The 24,082-nt window shown below is 49.1% G+C and overlaps 1 protein-coding gene across 1 annotated transcript in view; it reads right to left on the bottom strand.

Moving 5' to 3' along the window:
- LOC140388499 (interleukin-17 receptor C-like) overlaps window positions 1-24,082 on the bottom strand; it is a 121,609-nt gene that overhangs the window by 29,496 nt on the left and 68,031 nt on the right. Inside the window, exons 13-16 of the mRNA XM_072472788.1 lie at window positions 12,664-12,709; window positions 8,044-8,189; window positions 6,079-6,126; window positions 3,398-3,455 (exon numbers count right to left, since the gene is read on the bottom strand). Of these exons, the coding sequence (XP_072328889.1) occupies window positions 3,398-3,455; window positions 6,079-6,126; window positions 8,044-8,189; window positions 12,664-12,709 (298 nt within the window). The remainder of the gene's footprint in view (window positions 1-3,397; window positions 3,456-6,078; window positions 6,127-8,043; window positions 8,190-12,663; window positions 12,710-24,082) is intronic.

Below are 24,082 nucleotides of genomic sequence, written 5' to 3'. Positions count from 1 at the left end.
GTCGCTGCAGATCGCGGAGCGGGCTGGGCAGCGTGGGCATGGATGCTGGCCCTGCCCGCAGAAGTAGCACGGTGTGCCCCCAGGATAGCGGGTCGTTGCGCGGCGCAGATCCGTAACGTGGCTGATTCTGAGGAAGTCCGAGGGGGGCTCGCAGAGTCCGCGGGGTACATACCCAAATTATGTCGGGCCACCTCCAGCGAGGAGGCGAGCGTTAGCGTGTCCTGGAGCTCTTTTGCCCCGTTTTCGAGTAGCCGCTGCCGGATGTAGGTCGCGCGGATGCCGGACACGAACGGGTCTCTGATGTGCAGGTTCATATGGGTTTCCCCTGTCACATCCTGATGGTCACAGTCCCTGGCACGCGCGGTGAGCTTTTCAACGAATTCGTCTAGCGATTCCCCCGAGCGCTGCCGTCAGGTAGAGAGCAGATGCCTGGCGTGTATCTCGTTGATGGGTTTGACGAACCGCTTGCGGAGTAACTCGACCGCCTCTTCATAAGTAGTCGCCTTTTCGAGTGTGGCAGAGATTCTGTGACTCACCCGGGCGTGGAGTAGGCGCAGCTTGCGTGGCCCCAGGATGGGGGTCTCTGAGGAGTCCAGATAGGCCTCAAAACATCGGAGCCAGTATTTAAAAATTTATTTTGCTTCCGGTGTCCGTGCTTCCAGGTTGAGCTTCTCTGGGTTTTATCCTGCGTCCAATCTGATGTAGTTTAGCTTATTAAATTGTTGTATCCTCAATAACGACGCTTAGAGAGTAAAACGGTAAAGAAGGCTTTAATAAGCTAAGAACTGGCCTGGTGCCGAGACGGGTGCTAACTGGGTGCCGCCCACAAGGCAGTCCCTTATATATGGCTCCCAGGTGGGCGGAGCCAGAGGCGGAGTCCCCTAGGGTTCCAAGCCCAGTCTTAAAGGGGACATCACCTTACATGATGACAAGGGTACAGTAGTACAGTAACACAAAAGTTCATCACAATAGCGTTCGCCGCCGAGACTGGTCCAGTGTCACTTAGGCAAGTTGTGGCAGAAGCTGAGAATCTCGTCGGACGATACACGGCCACCCGAGTCGGGGTCCTGAGACATCATGCAAGATGGCTGCCCCCATGAATCGCATATGGCCGGCTGGGAGATCTCATCAGGCGATACATGGCCAGCCAAGTCGGGGTCCTGAGACACCATCCAAGATGGCTGCCGCCATGAACCGCACATGGCCTGTGAGGAGAGGAATGGTAGCGGGCCCAGTTCGCCTGTGGAGACAGCGGCGGCCGACCGGGCCTGGCATACTGCCACGAGGTGCCCCTTCTTCCCGCAGCCCTTGCAGATTGCGGATCGGGCCGGGCAGCTTTGCTGGGGGTGTTTGTTTTGCCCGCAAAAATAGCATCGCCCCCCCCCACCGGGGTTTCCTGGCTGCCGCACTGCACAAGCTTGTGGGGAATTTAGGGATGCTTTGGAATCAGCCGCGGTTGGGAACGTAGGCCTGGGCGATGCGGGAGGCTACATCTAGGGAGTGCGCAAGTTTCTGTGCCTCTTTAAGCCTTAGCGTGTCGTTTTCCAGCAGTTGCTGGAGGATTTTAGAGGACAGCATGCCCACAACAAAGGCATCCCATATTAAGAGTTCGGTGTGGTCATTGGCTGAGACTTGTGGACAGTTACAGTTTCTACCTAACACTAACAATGCGCGGTAAAAATAGTCCGGTGATTCCCCTGGGATCTGCCGTCTGGTAGCTAAAAGATGCCGAGTGTATACCTGATTCACAGTGCGGACGTAGTGCTCTTTTAACAAAGTCATTGCGTCCTCGAAACCGTCCGCGTCTTCGATAAGCGTGTAGATTTCTGTGCTCACCCCTCAGTGGAGGACTTGCATTTTCTGTTCCCCCGTGGGGGTAGTCGGGGCCGTCCTGATGTACGCGTTGAAACATGCCAGCCAATGTTTAAAAGTTGCTGCTGCATTTGCCGCGTGCAGGTTGATTTGTAGACACTCTGGCTTGATGCGGAGAGCAGCCATTCTTCAATTCTTGTTCATTAAATTGATGCACGATCAATCACTACTGAAGCGAGATTGTAGTCCAATTGAAGGCTTTAATGAACAAGTAGTTACCCCAGCAGCCCTGGTACAAAATGACTGCTGTGGGTGAAACACAGACTCTTATGCTCCGCCTGCTGGGCAGAACCAGCAGGCAGGTTCCACCACTCATACTACAGTATAAGGTCCATCCCACCTCGGTACCGCAATACCCCTAATATAGCCTACCACACCCACCAGTTATTTTATTCTAACTTTTTTGTTGTTGTTGTTTGTTTTGTTTTTTGTGCGTGTTCCCTTCTCTATATATAATTCTGTGTACATAACGGTAAATATACTTTGTTCAAAAACCCAATTAAAAACATTTATTAAAAAAAAAGAAATCTGATAGTTTGACGCCTATATATTTGCATTGCACAGAACAGCATTGGATACACAATCCTCACTTTATACTACATCAAATATCAGTAAGGGTGCCAACAATGTCCCAGGATTCACACCAGGGCCAGCTCCCGATTTGTATTGAATGAAATCTGCTGAAAGTATCCATGTGTGAAACAGCGAGTGAGAATAGGACTGGCCCTGGCTGTGATACCTGTTGTGGTTGAAACCTTTTTGATGCCACCTATACTCATGCACTAATATTGGCTTCAAACGAAAGGTGGCAGGGGATGGCTGGAATCCATAGAATTGTGATCAGCAGCACCAATGCTTAGCAGAAGGGAAGAACAAAAATGGAAGCGATTTGGAGCAAGAGGCTACCTTGCTGGGTTACTTGAATGAAATTTGAAAGGGGAAGCAGATCTTTTACTGGTGCACCCAAATGTGTTTACCGCATCCTTCAACTGATATACCTGTTTTGTCTTGTTTTTCAGGTTCAGGATGACTGACACCATTGCTATAAACTAACTTTGTTAATAACACATTTTCAGAACATGAACAAACAACTGCAAAGCACCTTTAGATTTGTTGCAACCTACTCTATATGTGCTATCTGACCTTCGACCCTCAGGTCAGATGACCCCCATGAAGTGCAGAGTGGAATGTATTATATCCACTATTGGAGTCCACTTCCATAATCACCCTATTGTCACAACAGCCTTCTCTGCTTCTACTTGCATTTCAGGAGGCACAAAAGGCTATTTTACTTGATGCCTTGGTCATACTGTGTGACACTCCCTCCCTCATTTATATCCATTAAATGCCACTGTTTTTAAAATGTAGACTGACTGAGCATGATTCCGATATCTGTGCATGACTGCGTACCACCATCTGGCCACAGCATATGCACAAAATGCTGATTTCAGTGAAAAGAACATCCAAATTTGTTACTGAAGCAATAAAATTTCATTAGGCTAACAATAAATGATACAATACTTACACATCTCATAAGGACAGATGGTGATTCTGGGTGAGAACTTGACATCTGATCGCCAGACCTGAAAGATAGAAACGGCATTAGATCAGCTTGGTCATGAGTTGATTAAGGTTGCCATTTTCTATCACACATTATCCCATGCCTTTTGGATGAAGCATCAAACTGATTATGGAGGGCACGTTCTTGAATCCCTGTAATCCACATGGTGTAGGTACACCCAGCTACAGAAATGGTGAAGTAATTCCAGATGAGGATGTTGTGTGACTTGGAGGAGAGCTTCGAGGTGGTGACATTCCTATGTGCCTGCTGCCCTTGTTCTTCTAGGTAGAAGAGGTCAAGGCTTTGGAAGGTGCTATCGAAGGAACCTTAAAGTTGCTGCAGTGCATCTTCTACAAGGTAAAAGGGCAGCTCCAACTTAGTTCAAAATATTTTAAACTTCAGTATCCGCTTTAGCCTAGGCTCAGCATTTGACTCTTCCCAGAGTCCGAATATCATGGGTTCATGCCCAACTCCAGAAAATACTTAATCCTGGTTAAAACATCAGTGCAGTACCGAGTAAGTTGGCTTGTTCTTTCCTTTGTCTCTTCTTTTCCTTCCCTTTCCAAGGTATGTAGCAGTTTACTCTTTATGTTCAGTGGCCACATTTCCAGGCAAGAAAGGCAAGGTATTAAAGAATATTGTTGATATTCAATAATGCCTTTGAGTTTGCTACAAAGGGTGGTATCATCTTGACTGGTGTCTGCTGACTTCAAGAAAGTAGCAAAAAACTTTGATACTATAAGCTAGATTTTTCTGGAATGTTGCAGGTCAGGGAGGTGGTAGTGTCACTAGATTAGGAATCCCAGGGTATTGCGCTGGGGACCTACGTTTGAATCTCACCGTGGCTGATGGTGAAATTTGAATTCAATAAAATTCTGGAATTTAAAATCTGATGATGACCATGAAACCATTGCCAATTGTTCTAAAAACTCAGAAGGAAATCTGACATCCTTACCTGGTCTGGCCTACCAGGTGTGACTCCAGATCTACAGCAATTTGGTTGGCTCTTAAATTCCCTCTGAAATGATCTGGCAAGCCACTCATTTCAAGGGCAAATAGGGATGGGTAATAAATGTTGGCAGAGCCAGTGATGCCCACATCCTATGAATAAATTAAAAAAACATACCGATCCAGCACAGGGATTCCACCTTGTTAATAGTTTATGGAAATGTATCTATTTTTGAATGTATGTAATTTACTTCCTCTGTTAGCTGGAATGATGATGCAGAATCATATCAACACTGAAAATTTTCAGGCATCGGGTACCAATTACCCATCCTGACCCTGCTCACTTGTGCAGTGCATATTCTTACAGAAGGCAGTGAATTTACAGGCCAACCCCCAGTTCACTGGCCAGCAGATGGATTCCTGTGGTGGGAGGCCCAGTTTAGCTCAGTTGGCTGGACTGCTGGTTCGTGATGCAGAGCAAGGCCAGCAGCGGGAGTTCAATCCCCGCCCCGGCTGAGATTATTCATGAAGGCTCCGCTTTCTCAACCGTGCCACTCGCTTGGGGTGTGGTGATCCTCAGGTTAAATCACCACCAGCCAGCTCTCCCCCTGAAAGGGGAAAGCAGTCTATGGTCATCTGGGACTGTGGCGACTTTAATAAGCAAAATAATCAGATGCTGGAATCTGAAACAGAAATAGAGGACGCTGGACAAACTTGGCAGTCTGGCAGCATCTACCAGGAGAGAACACAGCGCTAATATTTTGAATCCTTCTGGTTCTCTGTCGGAAGAGAGGATGCTAAGATTGTTTCTCCATAGAATCAGCAGAGAAGATCTTATATAAATGCACATTCCTTGTTGTTTCCTTGCACTCTGACAAAGAGATATTTTTACTATTCAGCCTCAACAGAATGGATCAGAAATAGACAGACCGAACACACACCAGGCAGTCACAAAGATGCAAAAAAGTATCTAATTCCTCAGCGTGAACCCCTAATTACTCATTTCTGAATGGAGAAACCTCTGCCACTCACCACTCATCGAATATTCTTTTTTTTTAGTTCATTAACCAGAATATGCACATTTCTGCATTTAAAAACAAATCCTTCTCAATTCACGTTAGCGGAGGGTTTATGCATCATAATCACAGTATTCTAGCGCTGGCTATTGAAATTCTTTCTAAGGTTTGGGGAGAGTATTAGATCCAGGAGGTTAATTGCGGAAGTTAAATTAACATGGCAAGAAGTCAAGGATCTTTACTGGAATAACCAGATTTCCAAGAGACAAGGTAAGTGGTTCCGGGAAGGCTGCACTGCTTTACATGTTATTGATCGGTAAATAAACAGGAACTATAGCTTCCGTAATGCAGATCTTATCTGTCAGGACAGAATAAAAAGGTGTCTTTTAACAGTAATCCCTCACTCCTGATTTGAATTGGTATTCCTTTCCTACTTCCTGAAGGGGCCTGTCTTCCTGTGTGAGCCTTTCAGTGACCACTGGGGGGGGGGGGGGCGGTGGAAAACATCACAGTCAAGGCCAGACATGTCCCTCACTTAACTTCCAGTTAATAGCGATGTTGCTGAGGCTAACTGGTCTTTCCAGTCTACAGGATACATTTCTAAACCAGGCAATCCATTTGTCCTCGAAAACACTTTTAGAACTATTCCAGTCGTATTAAGAGGGCTACATACACACCAACCTGAATGCAGTCTTGGGAAACAAAGTCCAGTTGCTTCTTCTGGTCAAGCTGCATTAACCATGGAAGAAAACTGAGATTAGTAACAGTCACAAAGATGCAAAAAAGTATCTAATTCCTCAGCGTGAACCCCTAATTACTCATTTCTGAATGGAGAAACCTCTGCCACTCACCACGCATCGAATATTCTTTTTTTTTAGTTCATTAACAGAATATGCACATTTCTGGCCAGGCCGGCATTTATTGCCCATCCCTAATTGCCCTTGAGATGGTGGTGATGAGTCACCTTCTTGAACTGCTGCAGTCCATGTGATGTAGGTACACCCGCAGTGCTTTTAGGGAGGGAGTTCCAGAATTTTGACCCAGCGATAGTGAAGGAACAGCGATATAGTTCCAAGTCAGGATGGGGAGTAGCTTGGAGGTGAACTTGCAGGTGACGGTGTTGTCGTGAATCTGCTGCCCTCATCCTTTGAGGTGGTAGAGATCGAGGGTTTGTAAGGTGTTGTCGAAGGAACCAGAGTGAGTTGCTGCAGTGCACCTTATATATAGTACACACTGCAGCCTCTGTGCGCTGGTGGTGGAGAGGATGACTGTTTAAGCTGGTGGATGGGTGTCAGTCAATTGGGCTGCTTTGTCCTGGATGCTGTTGAGTTACAGAAAATAATACCGGTTCAGACTAATCCATAGTGAGTGTTTTGGGGGACGATTCTTTCGTTTGCTAAAAGTTTAGGCATATCAGAGCTAGGGAATGGAATTGGTTTTTCATTTTACACAATTGTCATCAACATCATGAGCTCCTAACTTATAGCATGGTCAGATAGAATACAACTTCCATGGATTGCTAAATATTATGGCTTAAACACAACCTCATAGAATACCACCTTTTACATCAATGACCAATATGTCCCCACTGAATGTCCCCATTGTATTCCCCATTGAATACAATTAGAAATTCATTACCAAATTCTGTGTATATTTTTTGTACTATTGATCTCAGTAAGGGGAGGGTTAGGGTTGATGAAACCCATTTCAATGGAGACCCTTTGGAGAGCTTAGAAAGTGCAGACTAGATGTAAATGAAAGGATTATTCAGAAATGGAATGAAAAGTCATTACCGTTGCTGCTGACAAGGAAAACAGTATACCAAAAGAAGTACTTCTGACATTTGTTTCATGGCATCAGCAAGCAAGATTATTTTTCTCCACATTACACTGTTTCAGTGAAACTCTTTTACAGTGCTTGCTTGATGGTGATTTGACCAGTCTTGTTTCAGTAAATGGCTGTGGGATGTGTCCCAGGTTACAGGGATATGCATGTCCAAAGACCAATATACAGAAAAAGACATGATACCGGCACTAGGCAAAGTGGGCAGCATGGTAGCTAGCACAATTACGTCACAGCTCCAGAGTCCCAGGTTCGATTCCCGGCTTGGGTCACTGTCTGTGCGAAGTCCGCAGGTTCTCCCCGTGCTGCATGGGTTTCCTCCGGGTGCTCCGGTTTCCTCCCACAGTCCAAAAATGTGTAGGTTAGGTGGATTGGCCATGCTAAATTGCTCTTAGTGTCCAAAAAGGTTAAGTGGGGGTTACTGGGTTACGAGGATGGGGTAAATACATGGGTTGAGTATGGTGCTCTTTGTAAGGGGCGGTGCAGACTCTATGGGCTGAATAGCCTCCTTCTGCACTGTAAATTCTGTGATTTCATGATTCTATAGTCATAGAGTCATAGAGGTTTACAGCATGGAAACAGGCCCATCGGTCCAACTTGTCCATGCCGCCCAGTTTTTACTACTAAGCTAGTCCCAGTTGCCCGCATTTGGCCCAAATCCCTCTAAACCTATTTTACCCATATAACTGTATCAATGCTTTTTAAAAGACAAATTTGCACTCGCCTCTACTAAGTCAGTGGTTGGTTTTCAGCTTACAAGCGCTTCAAAGCAGGACTGAGTTGTCCATTACAGATTTAACTTACCATTTTTACGTTCGGCTGCACATGCTCACACTTATCTCCTTTCACAGCACAGATTGAGAAGTTCATTTCCTTTTTTCTATGAGATATCGTCAAGGTAACATTTCTGTGCTTCAATTTGGTATCCACTTCCCATGGGAGTGAGTGATCTAAAAAAATTAATTGATAATAGGAACAATTATACGTATCATAATCAGTCTACAATTGTAACAATACATAAATATACAAGGGGAGGGAGTGGCGTGGTAATCCAGAGACCCAGATGGTGAAATTTGAACTCAATAAATATCTAGAATTAAAGCTCTAACGTTGACTATGTAACCATTGTCAATTGTCGTAAAATCCCATCTGGCTCCTCAGGCATCTGCCATCCCTATCATCCTCCATGTCATTCCTAGCAAGCCACTCGATTAGGATGGGCAATAAACACTGGTCCAGCCACCAAAGCCCACATCCAACCAGCTTTCATGGTGATATAGGTCAGTCAGCAGTTTTTAAAAAACGTTAAAGCCTCCATAGTCCCAGATGACCATAGGCGACTTTCCCCTTTGAGGGGGGGAGAGCTGACTGGTGGTGATTTAACTGGAGGATCACCACACCTCAGGCAAGGGGCAATATCCTCAGCTGGTACGGGAATTGAACCCAGAGTGTTGACCTTGCTCTGCATCACAAACTAGCTGTCCAGCCAACTGAGCTAAACAACACTCGTTTAGTCAGATGGTTAAATGGCTCCTTTACAGCTCTCCTGATCTTTGTAATATCTCATTATAAAAGCAGGTAAAGTTATGAAAGCTGAAGCCCCGTTTCTTAATTGTGCAATACCAGAACATAAAACAGCATCCAATATAAAATGCTGGGAAAGTGAATAGCTCCACAGAGGAAATTGCTACATTATTTATGTTTTGTATCCAAATGATATTTTACATATTATTACTAATTATGGTACAAAAGTAGTTGCTTATATCAAACAAGGTTTAACACTGACCCACATAAAGTGATATTAGAGCAGAAAACCAAAGTCACCAAGAGGTAGATTGTAAGGAGGGTTGAAGTTTGAGGAGGAGGAGAGGTCCAGCCGGGGAACTCAAGGCTTATTGAGATTCTCAGGGGGGCTTGACAGGGTAGATGGTGAGAGGTTGTTTCCCCCCAAAGTTTCCGATTTGAACATTGCGGTGTTTGCTCCGCTGGTGGCTGCTGAACTATGGACTCCCCATCGGAGATTTCCGATGCTTCAGTTTCCATCGGTGTTCATGGCCTCAGTCATCTTACTGTCTTGACCCCCTCGACGTCCCCTGACAGGCTGTTTCGGCAGCAGAGGCGGCTGGGTGAGGACGTGGAGTTCATGAGGAAGCAATCAAAGTGGTCACCTGGACCGAATGTGATCAAGTTGTTTTCGCACGATCAATAGAAAACCAGCAGAGGATAATTTTGGAGACCCACTGGGCAGCGTCTGCAAAGTTCAGAATACACATCGAATCACCTGGTACAAAGCGTCGAGGTGGTCAACGCTGAACGGGCAACGCCCTTGCAACTCCTTGATGTGGTGTACTTATGCCCAGGAAAATCATACCAAGGCGGGTTTGAAGCCCATGCCTCATCAGCATTTCAGCCGGGACTACCCCAGTCACAGTGTGTGGAGTGGTCCGGCAGCAAAATGAGAAACGAGCCAGCATGGTGTCTGTCAAACCTGAAGACTGCTTCTTGAGGCCCCTTTTGAATGTCTGTACCACCCGCTCCATTAAACCATTAGATGATGGGTGGTACAGAGCAGTATGAATGTGCTATACCCCATTCGCCTTCAGAAGCCCCCGAGAACACCTCCCTCGTGAATAGGGTCCAGTTGTCTGTAAGAGCACTTCCGGAATGCCGTGTGTGCAAAACGGCAATCGCAACCTCTCGATGGTTGCCCGGGAGGTGGTCGCCGCCATCTTGTGGACTTCCAGCCATTTTGAATGCCCGCCAATTAAGAGGAAGAACATTGAACACTAAAATGGCCAGCAAAGTTGGCATGCAATTGTGCCCATGGCCACCCTGGCCATTCCCAAGGGGAAAAGGCGTAGAGGTGGGAGCTTCTGGTGCTCCTGACAGATGGAGCTTTGCTGAGCCATCTTCTCAATGTCCACATCTTTGTCGGGAATGATGATGCACATATTCCATCCTCTGTCTACAGGAATAGCGCCAGAAGACTGGAGGATAGCAAATGTTGTCCCCTTGTTCAAGAAGGGGAGTAGAGACAATCCCGGCAACTGTAGACCAGTGAGCCTTACTTCTGTTGTGGGCAAAATCTTGGAAAGGTTTATAAGAGATAGGGTGTATAATCATCTGGAAAGGAATAATTTGATTAGACATGGTCAACACGGTTTTGTGAAGGGTAGGTCATGCCTCACAAACCTTATTGAGTTCTTTGAGAAGGTGACCAAACAGGTGGATGAGGGTAAAGCAGTTGATGTGGTGTATATGGATTTCAGTAAAGCATTTGATAAGGTTCCCCACGGTAGGGTACTGCAGAAAATACGGAAGCATGGGATTCAGGGAGATTTAGCAGATTGGATCAGAAATTGGCTAGCTGGAAGAAGACAAAGGGTGGTGGTTGATGGGAAGTGTTCAGACTGGAGTCCAGTTACTAGTGGTGTACCACAAGGATCTGTTTTGGGGCCACTGCTGTTTGTCATTTTTATAAATGACCTGGGTGAGTAAATTTGCAGATGACACTAAAGTCGGTGGAGTTGTGGACAGTGCGGAAGGATGTTACAAGTTACAGAGGGACATAGATAAGCTGCAGCGCTGGGCTGAGAGGTGGCAAATGGAGTTTAATGCAGAAAAGTGTGAGGTGATTCATTTTGGAAGGAATAACAGGAAGACAGAGTACTGGGCTAATGGTAAGATTCTTGGCAGTGTGGATGAGCAGAGAGATCTCGGTGTCCATGTACATAGATCCCTGAAAGTTGCCACTCAGGTTGAGAGGGTTGTTAAGAAGGTGTACGGTGTGTTAGCTTTTATTGGTAGAGGGATTGAGTTTCGGAACCATGAGGTCATGTTGCAGCTGTACAAAACTCCGGTGCGGCCGCATTTGGAGTATTGCGTGCAATTCTGGTCGCCGCATTATAGGAAGGATGTGGAAGCATTGGAAAGGGTGCAAAGGAGATTTACCAGAATGTTGCCTGGTATGGAGGGAAGATCTTATGAGGAAAGGCTGACGGACTTGAGGCTGTTTTCGTTAGAGAGAAGAAGGTTAAGAGGTGACTTAATTGAGGCATACAAGATGATCAGAAGATTGGATAGGGTGGACAGTGAGAGCCTTTTTCCTCGGATGGTGATGGCTAGCACGAGGGGACATAGCTTTAAATTGAAGGGAGATAGATATAGGACAGATGTCAGAGGTAGGTTCTTTACTCAGAGAGTAGTAAGGGCGTGGAATGCCCTGGCTGCAACAGTAGTGGACTCGCCAACACTAAGGGCATTCAAATGGTCATTGGATAGACATATGGACGATAAGGGAATAGTGTAGATGGGCTTTAGAGTGGTTTCACAGGTCGGCGCAACATCGAGGGCCGAAGGGCCTGTACTGCGCTGTCATGTTCTATCGCCAGTTTCAGAATTCTATGAATTACACTTCGTAATTCAAAGAAACGTAACAATAAATGCTACACGGTAGATTCCAACTGGGTTTGCCTTGTCGGTGCCTAACTGGCTGGCTTTATAGCCCATACAACTATCCATTGTTCAGGGGTCTCCCCCCCCTCCCTAATTGGGGAGCTCGTATTCTGCAAGGGACACGGGGAAGTTAATTGTTCCCACCCCATAAGATACTTGCAGGTTACAACAAAGCTGAAACTCAGTTAGTAAAATGCATTGCCTCTTGTAAATCCAAATCTGTAATGAGGGGGGGATTCTCCGACCCACCGGTCCAGATGATTATACACCCTATCTCTTATAAACCTTTCCAAGATTTTGCCCCGCGATGGGCTGAAGTCCCGCTGCTGGAATGCCTGTCCCGCCGGCGAGAATCAAACCACCTCTCTGACCGGCGGGACAAGGCGGCGCAGGCGGGCTCTGGGGTCCTGGGGGGGGGGGGGGGGGGGGGGGGGGGGGGGGGGCGCCGCGGGGCGATCTGGCCCCGGGGGGGGTGCCCCCACGGTAGCCTGGCCCGCGATCGGGGCCCACTGATCCGCGGGCGGGCCTGTGCCGTGGGGGCACTCTTTTCCTTCCGCCTTCGCCATGGTCTCCACTATGGCGGAGGCGGAAGAGACCCCCTCCACTGCGCATGTGCGGGGATGCCGTGAGCGGCTGCTGACGCTCCCGCGCATGCGCCGCACGACAAATTCATTCCCGTGCCAGCTGGCGGGGCACCAAAGGCCTTTCCCGCCAGCTGGTGGGGTGGAAATCAGTCCAGCGCGTACCTAGTCCCTCAAGATGAGGGCTCGGCCCCTCAAGATGCGGAGGATTCCGCACTTTGGGGCGGCGCAATGCCGGACTGATTCGCGCCGTTTTTGGTGCCGGTCGGCAGACATCGCGCCGATTGCGGAGACTCCCGCCCGAGAAGTGCCATAAAGAGCCATCAAGAAAACATGGTCGAGAGTCTATCAATAAACAAAAAACTATCAGGCGGTAAATCCTACTCACCAGCATCAAAAGGGCAACTAAAATTGTTGTGGTCTCCAGAGATAATCTAAGCAAAGAAGAAAACAGATTCAGAAGGGAAAATCAGCATCATGAGGTACAATTAGAAAACACATGACACAAGTTAGAAACAGTAAATAAATTCCATTTTTAATGGCTGGTTGATGGTCATCAAGTACTTTTTCTTTTAATAAACATTTTATTGAGGTATTTTTGGTATAGTGACAACAACAAAATAAACAATATACATGAAACCATAAACATAGTGCAAAAGCCATTTACCTCTCGTCCAGGTCCCACCCTTATTGACCCCCTACTCTAATCTAAACTACTCCCCCCCCCCCCCCCCCACCCCGTTTGCTGACGATTAATTTCCCACAAAGAAGTTGACGAACGGTTGCCACCTCCGGGTGAACCCTAACAGTGACCCTCTCAAGGCGAACTTGATTTTCTCCAAACAGAGAAAGCTAGCCATGTCCGATAGCCAGGTCTCCGACTTCGGGGGCTTTGAGTCCCTCCATGCTAATAATATCCGTCTCCGGGCTACCAGGGAAGCAAAGGCCAGAACATCTGCCTCTTTCTCCTCCTGGATTCCCGGGTCTTCTGACACCCCGAAAATCGCCACCTCTGGACTCAGCGCCACCCTTGTTTTCAACTCCGTGGACATGACGTCCGCAAACCCCTGCCAAAATCCCCTAAGCTTTGGACATGTGCAAAACACGTGGACATGATTCGCCGGTCCTCCCGCACATTTTGCACACCTGTCCTCCACCCCAAAGAATCTGCTCATCCGGGCCATTGTCATGTGAGCCCGGTGAACAACCTTAAATTGTATTAGGCTGAGCTTGGTACATCATGTTGCAGACACGCTGACTCTACTCGTCACGTCTGCCTATAGACCATCCTCTATCTCACCTCCCAGCTCCTCCTCCCACTTGCGCTTCAGCTCCTTGGTTTGCGCCTCCTCCGACCTCATAAGCTCCTTATAAATGTCCGAGATGCTCCCTTCTCCTACCCACCCTCTGGAAACTACCCTGTCCTGAATCCCCCTTAGCGGTAGGAGCGGGAAGGTTGACACCTGTTTACGAAGGAAGTCCCGCACCTACAGATACCTGAATTTGTTTCCCCTCACCAACCCAAACTTTTCCTCCAATGTCCTCATACTCTGAAAGATCCCCTCTATAAACATATCCCCCCTCATCTCAATCCCCGCTCTCCGCCATAACCGGAACTCCCGTCCATACACCCCAGGGCAAACCGGTGATTATCACAAATTGGGGCCCAGACCGATGCTCGCACTGCTCCCACATGCCGCCTCCACTGGCCCCAATCTCTCAGGGCCGCCAACACCACTGGACTGGTGGAGTACCGTGCCGGCAGGAAAGGCAGAGGCGCAGTTACCAACGCCACCAAACTGGTGCCCTTACATGAAGCCGCCTCCATACGCACCCATGCCAACGCCTCCCCCACCACCCACTAAATGATCATGGCTATATTAGCCGCCCAGTAATAGTTGCTAAAATTTGGCAGCGCCAGCCCGCCCTCTCCCCGACTCTGCTCAAGCATTACCTTCCTTACTCGCGGGGTCTTGCCCACCTAGACGAAGCCCGTGATCACTCTGTTGACCCGCTTAAGGGAGGACCACGGAATAAAGATGGGGAGACACTGAAATACAAATAGGAATCTCGGGAGGACCGTCATCTTCACCGTTTGCACCCTCCCAGCCAGAGACAATGGAAGCGCGTCCCATCTCCAAAAATTGTCCTTCATTTGGTCCACCAGCCATGCCAGATTCAATTTATGCAGCCGGTCCCATTCCAGCACCACCTGGATGCCTAGATACCTAAAGATTCCCTTTACTAACCTAAACGCCAGCTCTCCCAGTCACCTCTCCTGTCCCCTCGCCTGGACTAAAACATCTCACTCTTTCCCATATTAAGCTAATACCCCGAAAACCGGCCAAATTCCCCTCGAGTCCTCATGATTTCTTCCATCCCCTCTATTGGTCCGAAACGTACAGAAGCAGGTCATCCGCATAGAGCGAAACCCTGTGCCCCCCCCAGACCAGTCCTCTCCAGCTCCTTGGGGCCAACGGCTCAATAGCCAGCGCAAACAACAGTGAGGAGAGGGGGCATCCCTTTCTCGTCCCCTGGTGCAGTCTAAAATAGTCCGATGTTGTCCTATTCATCCGTACACTTGCCACAGGAGCCTGTAACAGTAGCCTGACCCAGTCAATAAAGCTCCGTCCAAATCCGAACCATCCCAGTATCTCCCACAGATAATCCCATTCTACCCAATCAAAAGCCTTTTCTGCATCCATTGCGATCACTACCTCCACCTTCCTACCTTCCGGGGGCATCATGATCACATTTAACAGCCTTCTTACATTGGCCACCAACTGCCTGCCCTTAACAAACCCCGTCTGGTCTTCCCCAGTAACGTCCGCAACACAATTCTCGATCCTGGAAGACAAGATTTTGGCCAGCAACTTGACATCTACATTCAACAGGGAGATCGGCCTGTAGGACCCACACAGCTCAGGGTTCTTGTCCCGCTTAAGAATCAGTGAAATCGTTGCCTGTGACATCGTCGGGGGCAACACCCCTCTTTTCCTTGACTCATTGAACATCCTCAACAACACCGGCCCCAATATCCCCGAGAACATTTTATAAAACTCGGCGATTATTCAATTGTTGAGACATTCTTTCAGGCTTCCTAACCTTTACCAGTAACAATTGCCTGTCACGTCTGCCGACTGTCAGTTCAGATACAACTATTTTTCCATCATGTTTCAGGTTGGTTCCTGGCTGTAACTTCAAGCACTTTCCAAACGTTCGACACTGTGTTCATCTTTGGATGAACGCCGGGTGCTGTGACTTTCACCGATATTGACATTGAAGTCTCCTATTTCACGTGGATTGTGGTATTTTATTGGATCAGGAGAAATAGCAGACGCAAATTTGACAATCTGTACTTCCCACACGGAGTATTTAACTCACACTACTTGAAACTGGCCTTTTAGAATTGGGTTAAAATTGGCCAAGATCATATTAAAGTCACCGAAGTACTTTGTGTTGAAAAATTGCCATCATTTTCATTTTAGCTTCAAGTTGAAATGCTAAATTTAATGCTGACCACTTTGTTTCCTGAGATCAGTTGCTATTATCATTAATTGCTGATCTATTGATTATTTCCACTGATTCATTTCTTTGATGTGCCCCGTCCGGACCCGGGGCCTTAGCCGCCTGCATGGCCTTCAAGCCCCCCACTATCTCCTCCAACCCGATTGGGGCCCTAACCCCGTCTATCCCCTCCCCGTCCACTTTTGGGAAATTCAGCCCCTCCAAGAAGTGCCTCATCCCCTCCATAGGGTGTTCCGACCTGTACAGCCTGTTGTAGAAATCCCTAAACGCCTTATTCACCCCTCCTGAATCACCAACCAGGTTCCCATCTCCGTCCTTTACTTTCCCTATCTCCCTGGCTGCCTGCCTCTTCCTACGCTGCTGTGCAAGCATTCTGCTGGCCTTCTTTCCATGTTCATACTTCACCCCCCTCACCTTTCTCAGCTGCTCCATCACCCTCCCTGTGGTCAGCAAGCTAAACTCCGCCTGTAACCTCCACCGTTCCCTTAAAGGCCCTGCCTCTAGGGTCTCCGCATACATCCTATCAATCTGTAGTAACTCCTTTACCAGTTGGTCCCTTTCCGCCCTGTCCACCTTCTCACTATGGGCTCGGATCGAGATCAGCTCCCCCTGACCACCGCCTTCAGTGCTTCCCACACCACTGCTGCTGAAATTTCCCCCGTGTCATTGACTTGCAGGTAGCTCTGGATACATTTCCTCAGCCGCTCGCACACCCTTTCTTCCGCCAAAAGTCCCACATCCAATCTCCAGTGCGGGCGCTGGTTACTGTCTTTACTAACCTGCAGGTCAACCCAGTGTGGAGCATGGTCTGAGATTGTGATCGCCGAGTGCCCCGTGTCCACCACCCCAGCCAGCAAGGTCCTGCTCAAAATAAAGTAATCAATCCGGGAATACACTTTATGCACGTGTGAGTATAAGGAGAACTCCTTCACCCACGGCTGTCCAAATCTCCATGGATCCACCACCTCCATCAGCTCCATGAACCCTCTTAGTTCCTTTGCCATTGCTGGCACCCTGCCCGTTTTAGAGCTTGACCGGTCCAAGCCAGGATCCATAACTGTTTTGAAGTCCCCTCCCATGACCAACCTGTGCGAGTCCAGGTCCGGTATCTTCTCCAGCATCCTCTTTATAAACTCCACATCATCCCAATTTGGCGCGTACACATTTACTAATACCACCTGCACCCCCTCTAGCTTCCCACTGACCATAATGTACCGACCTCCCACGTCTGAGACTATTCTACCCGCCTCAAACACCACCCGCTTATTGATCGGGATCACGACCCCTCTAGTCTTTGAATCTAGTCCCGAGTGAAAGACCTGACTAGCCCAGCCTTTCCTCAGTCTAACCTGGTCCGTAACTCTAAGGTGCGTCTCCTGCAATATTACCACATCCGCCTTCAATCCCCTAAGATGCGTGAACACACGTGCCCTCTTGACCGGCCCATTTAACCCTCGAACATTCCAGGTAATCAGCCTAGTTGAGGGGCTCATTGCCCCCCCCCCCCCCTCTGACGATAAGCCATCCCCTTTTTTAGGCCCGCCTCCAGCCCATGCTCCGCACCTCCACCGGTCCATCCCCAGGCAGCCCCCAACCTCCTCTCTGTCCCTCAGCCCAAGTCCCTCCCTCGTCAGCAGAACATTCACCCATCCTCCTCCCCTAGTAACAACACCCTGAAACCCAACACCTTTACTAAACCAAACATATGCACCCCCCGCCCCCCCCCACTGCGCTTCCGAGAGCTAGCTCGCCCAGCTAGCTTGGTGGCCCACATCCCCGGCGCCAGAAAGTATCCCACCTATTGTTCCCTTCCCCCCCCCCGCTCATACAAACAAACTCCAACATCAAACAATCCCCACACAATTGCCTAACAGAAAAACACCAAGATCAAAACAAGCACCTCTCAGTGCAACATTGCAAATGAAAACCTTAACTCACTCAGCTCTACCCCTGGTTCCAAATCAATGCAAACAGCATCGCAAACATCTTCCATGAAATGCAAAACGGGAAACTTTTTGCAAAAACAGAGAAAAAAAAAACCATTAACGTTGCAGCCAAGTTCAAAGGTTCTCAATCCATCACCAGCCCTTTCTTTTTCGCAAAGTCCCGGCGTCCTCAGGCGACTCGAAGTAGAAGTGCGTGACCCAGAGACGGGCTTGGTATAACGGTCCAAACTTCACCTTTTTCTTAAAAAGGATCGACCTGATCTGTTTGAAGCCTGCTCTCCTCCTGGCCACCGCGACACTCAGGTCCTGGTAAACCCGCAGGATGCTATTGTCCCATTTACAGCTCCGTGTCTGCTTGGCCCACTGTAGAAAGCGCTCCTTATCCGAGAACCTGTGGAATCTCACCACCATTGCCCTTGGGGGCTCTCTCATTCGCGGCTTCCTCGCGAGTGCTCTGTGAGCCCTATCCACCTCCAAGGGCCGGGAGAATGCCCCATCACCCAGCAGCTTCACAAACATGTCTGTGATGAATGCCCCAGCGTCCGTTCCTTCGGACCCCTCCGGGAGCCCGACAATTCTTAAGGTTCTGCCGGTGGGATTTATTTTCTAGATCCTCCACCTTCTCCAGGAGCTTCTTTTGCTGGTCCCTCAGCATCCCCACCTCCAGCTCCACCACAGTCTGATGTTCCTCCTGCTCAGCCAGCACCTTCTCCACCTTCTGGATCGCCTGATCCTGGGCGTCCAATCTATGCTCCAACCGTTCAATCGACTCTTTTATCGGGTCCAAGCAGTCCCGTTTCTGCGTAGCAAAGCCTTCCTGAATGACTTGCATCAGCTGCTCCATAGACTGCTGGGTCGACAAGCCAGAGGTCCGAACCTCCGCCGTGCTGTCTCCTGTTGCAGCTTCAGCCCCAGCCTTCTCTATCTTTTTGTTTCTGCCCTTACGAACACTTCTAGTCCTTCTCGCTATGCACCAAAGTGGGAATTCAGTAAACAATTGCCACTAACATCCGTTTTACAATTCAAGTCCGGTAGCAAAACGGGGGAAAGGTCCAAAAGTCCGACCAGAGCGGGAGCCAACAAAAGTGCGACTTACTCCTTCATAGCCACCACCAGAAGCCGTCATCAAGTACTTTTAATGGTTTAATGATTAATTTAAAAAAACATTTGGGAATTTTAAAAATGTACAATGAGTAACATTCTGTTCCTCTCTCATTAAAAGGTAAACAAACACTTGCTCAGGGTGTTCATTCAGGCAGAAGATCACTATTTTTAAAAAATATATATTTTATTGAAAGTTTTTGGTCAACCAACACAGTACATTGTGCATCCTTTACACAATATTATAACAACACAAATAACAATGACCTATTTTATAAACAAAAAATGAATCAATAATAAATAACAAAAATGAAAACTAACCCTAATTGGCAACTGCCTTATCACAAGTAACACTCTCCAAAAATATAATTTAACAGTCCAATATATAATTATCTGTCGCAACGACCTATACATATTATACAGTATATGTTAACAACCCTGAGAGTCCTTCTGGTTCCTCCTCCCCCCCCCTCCCCCCCCCTTCCCCCCTCCCCCCCCCCCCCCCCCCCCGATCCTGGGCTGCTGCTGCTGCCTTCTTTTTTCCATTCCATCTATCTTTCTGCGAGGTATTCGACGAACGGTTGCCACCGCCTGGTGAACCCTTGAGCCGACCCCCTTAGAACGAACTTAATCCACTCTAGCTTTATAAACCCTGCCATGTCATTTATCCAGGTCTCCACCCCCGGGGGCTTGGCTTCTTTCCACATTAACAATATCCTGCGCCGGGCTACTAGGGACGCAAAGGCCAAAACATCGGCCTCTCTCGCCTCCTGCACTCCCGGCTCTTGTGCAACCCCAAATATAGCCAACCCCCAGCTTGGTTCGACCCGGACCCCCACTACTTTTGAAAGCACCTTTGTCACCCCCATCCAAAACCCCTGTAGTGTCGGGCATGACCAAAACATATGGGTATGATTCGCTGGGCTTCTCGAGCACCTCGCACATCTATCCTCCACCCCAAAAAATTTACTGAGCCGTGCTCCAGTCATATGCGCCCTGTGTAATACCTTAAACTGAATCAGGCTTAGCCTGGCACACGAGGACGACGAGTTTACCCTGCTTAGGGCATCTGCCCACAGCCCCTCCTCGATCTCCTCCCCCAGCTCTTCTTCCCATTTCCCTTTTAGTTCATCTACCATAGTCTCCCCTTCGTCCCTCATTTCCCTATATATATCTGACACCTTACCATCCCCCACCCATGTCTTTGAGATCACTCTGTCCTGCACCTCTTGTGTCGGGAGCTGCGGGAATTCCCTCACCTGTTGCCTCGCAAAAGCCCTCAGTTGCATATACCTGAATGCATTCCCTTGGGGCAACCCATATTTCTCGGTCAGCGCTCCCAGACTCGCGAACTTCCCATCCACAAACAGATCTTTCAGTTGCGTTATCCCTGCTCTTTGCCACATTCCATATCCCCCATCCATTCCCCCCGGGGCAAACCTATGGTTGTTTCTTATCGGGGACCCCCCCAAGGCTCCAGTCTTTCCCCTGTGCCGTCTCCACTGTCCCCAAATCTTCAGTGTAGCCACCACCACCGGGCTTGTGGTGTAGTTCCTCGGTGAGAACGGCAATGGGGCTGTCACCATAGCCTGTAGGCTAGTCCCCCTACAGGACGCCATCTCTAATCTCTTCCACGCCGCTCCCTCCTCCTCTCCCATCCACTTACTCACCATTGAAATATTAGCGGCCCAATAATACTCACTTAGGCTCGGTAGTGCCAGCCCCCCCCTATCCCTGCTACGCTGTAAGAATCCCTTCCTCACTCTCGGGGTCTTCCCGGCCCACACAAAACCCATGATGCTCTTTTCAATCCTTTTTAAAAAAGCCTTCGTGATCAAGACCGGGAGGCACTGAAACACAAAGAGGAATCTCGGGAGGACCACCATCTTAACCGCCTGCACCCTCCCTGCCAGTGACAGGGATACCATATCCCATCTCTTAAAATCCTCCTCCATTTGTTCCACCAACCGTGTTAAATTTAACCTATGCAATGTGCCCCAATTCTTGGCTATCTGGATCCCCAGGTAACGAAAGTCCCCTGTTACCTTCCTCAACGGTAGGGCCTCTATTTCTCTACTCTGCTCCCCTGGATGCACCACAAACAACTCACTTTTCCCCATGTTCAATTTATACCCTGAAAAATCCCCAAACTCCCCAAGTATCCGCATTATTTCTGGCATCCCCTCCGCCGGGTCTGCCACGTATAGTAGCAAATCGTCCGCATACAAAGATACCCGGTGTTCTTCTCCTCCTCTAAGTACTCCCCTCCACTTCTTGGAACCGCTCAACGCTATCGCCAGGGGCTCAATCGCCAGTGCAAACAATAATGGGGACAGAGGGCATCCCTGCCTTGTCCCTCTATGGAGCCGAAAATATGCAGATCCCCGTCCATTCGTGACCACGCTCGCCATCGGGGCCCTATACAACAGCTGCACCCATCTAACATACCCCTCTCCAAAACCAAATCTCCTCAACACCTCCCACAAATAATCCCACTCCACTCTATCAAATGCTTTCTCGGCATCCATCGCCACTACAATCTCCGTTTCCCCCTCTGGTGGGGGCATCATCATTACCCCTAACAGCTTCCGTATATTCGTGTTCAGCTGTCTCCCCTTCACAAACCCAGTTTGGTCCTCGTGGACCACCCCCGGGACACATTCCTCTATTCTCATTGCCATTACCTTGGCCAGGATCTTGGCATCTACATTTAGGAGGGAAATAGGTCTATAGGACCCGCATTTTAGCGGGTCCTTTTCCTTCTTTAAGAGAAGCGATATCGTTGCTTCAGACATAGTCGGGGGCAGTTGTCCCCTTTCCTTTGCCTCATTAAAGGTCCTCGTCAATACCGGGGCGAGCAAGTCCACATATTTTCTATAGAATTCGACTGGGAATCCATCCGGTCCCGGGGCCTTTCCCGCCTGCATGCTCCTAATTCCTTTCACCACTTCTTCTACCTCGATCTGTGCTCCCAGTCCCACCCTTTCCTGCTCTTCCACCTTGGGAAATTCCAGCCGATCCAAGAAGCCCATCATTTTCTCCCTCCCATCCGGGGGTTGAGCTTCATATAATTTTTTATAAAATGTCTTGAACACTCCATTCACTCTCTCCGCTCCCCGCTCCATCTCTCCTTCCTCATCCCTCACTCCCCCTATTTCCCTCGCTGCTCCCCTTTTCCTCAATTGGTGTGCCAGCAACCTGCTCGCCTTCTCTCCATATTCGTACTGTACACCCTGTGCCTTCCTCCATTGTGCCTCTGCAGTGCCCGTAGTCAGCAAGTCAAATTCTACATGTAGCCTTTGCCTTTCCCTGTACAGTCCCTCCTCCGGTGCTTCCGCATATTGTCTGTCCACCCTCAAAAGTTCTTGCAGCAACCGCTCCCGTTCCTTACTCTCCTGCTTCCCTTTATGTGCCCTTATTGATATCAGCTCCCCTCTAACCACCGCCTTCAACGCCTCCCAGACCACTCCCACCTGGACTTCCCCATTATCATTGAGTTCCAAGTACTTTTCAATGCACCCCCTCACCCTTAGACACACCCCCTCATCTGCCATTAGTCCCATGTCCATTCTCCAGGGTGGGCGCCCTCCTGTTTCCTCCCCTATCTCCAAGTCTACCCAGTGTGGAGCGTGATCCGAAATGGCTATAGCCGTATACTCCGTTCCCCTCACCTTCGGGATCAACGCCCTTCCCAGCACAAAAAAGTCTATTCGCGAGTAGACTTTATGGACATAGGAGAAAAACGAGAACTCCTTACTCCTAGGTCTGCTAAATCTCCACGGGTCTACACCTCCCATCTGCTCCATAAAATCTTTAAGTACCTTGGCTGCTGCCGGCCTCCTTCCAGTCCTGGACTTCGACCTATCCAGCCCTGGTTCCAACACCGTATTAAAATCTCCCCCCATTATCAGCTTTCCCATCTCTAGGTCCGGAATGCGTCCTAGCATCCGCCTCATAAAGTTGGCATCATCCCAGTTCGGGGCATATACGTTTACCAAAACCACCGTCTCCCCCTGTAGTTTGCCACTCACCATCACGTATCTGCCCCCGTTATCCGCCACTATAGTCTTTGCCTCGAACATTACCCGCTTCCCCACTAATATAGCCACCCCCCTGTTTTTCGCATCTAGCCCCGAATGGAACACCTGCCCCACCCATCCTTTGCGTAGCCTAACCTGGTCTATCAGTTTCAGGTGCGTTTCCTGTAACATAACCACATCTGCCTTAAGTTTCTTAAGGTGTGCGAGTACCCGTGCCCTCTTTATCGGCCCGTTCAGCCCTCTCACGTTCCACGTGATCAGCCGGGTTGGGGGGCTTCCTACCCCCCCCCTTGTCGATTAGCCATCACCTTTTTCCAGCTCCTCACCCGGTTCCCACGCAGCTGTATCTCCCCCAGGCGGTGCCCCCCGCCCATCCCCTCCCATACCAGCTCCCCCCTCTCCCCAGCAACAGCAACCCAGTAATTCCCCCCTCCCACCCCCCCCGCTAGATCCCCCGCTAGCGTAATTACTCCCCCCATGTTGCTCCCAGAAGTCAGCAAACTCTGGCCGACCTCGGCTTCCCCCCGTGACCTCGGCTCGCACCTTGCGACGCCCCCTCCTTCCTGCTTCTCTATTCCCGCCATGATTATCATAGCGCGGGAACCAAGCCCGCGCTTCTCCCTTGGCCCCGCCCCCAATGGCCAACGCCCCATCTCCTCCACCTCCCCTCCTCCCCCATCACCACCTGTGGAAGAGAGAAAAGTTACCACATCGCAGGATTAGGACATAAAACTCCTCTTTCCCCCCTTTTTAACCCCCCTCTTTGCCCCCCACATTCGCCCCACCACTTTGTTCAAACGTTCTTTTTAATAACCCGCTCATTCCAGTTTTTCTTCCACAATAAAAGTCCACGCTTCATCCGCCGTCTCAAAGTAGTGGTGCCTCCCTCGATATGTGACCCACAGTCTTGCCGGTTGCAGCATTCCAAATGTTATCTTCTTTTTATGAAGCACCGCCTTGGCCCGATTAAAGCTCGCCCTCCTTCTCGCCACCTCTGCACTCCAGTCTTGATAAACGCGGATCACCGCGTTCTCCCATTTACTGCTCCGAGTTTTCTTTGCCCATCTAAGGACCATTTCTCTATCCTTAAAACGGAGGAATCTCACCACTATGGCTCTGGGAATTTCTCCTGCTCTCGGCCCTCGCGCCATCACTCGGTATGCTCCCTCCACCTCCAACGGACCCGCCGGGG

The sequence above is a fragment of the Scyliorhinus torazame genome, chromosome 13, assembly GCF_047496885.1.
Source record: "Scyliorhinus torazame isolate Kashiwa2021f chromosome 13, sScyTor2.1, whole genome shotgun sequence".
In the NCBI taxonomy this organism is placed as follows: domain Eukaryota; kingdom Metazoa; phylum Chordata; class Chondrichthyes; order Carcharhiniformes; family Scyliorhinidae; genus Scyliorhinus; species Scyliorhinus torazame.
This window is presented reverse-complemented; position numbering and strand designations above follow the sequence as displayed.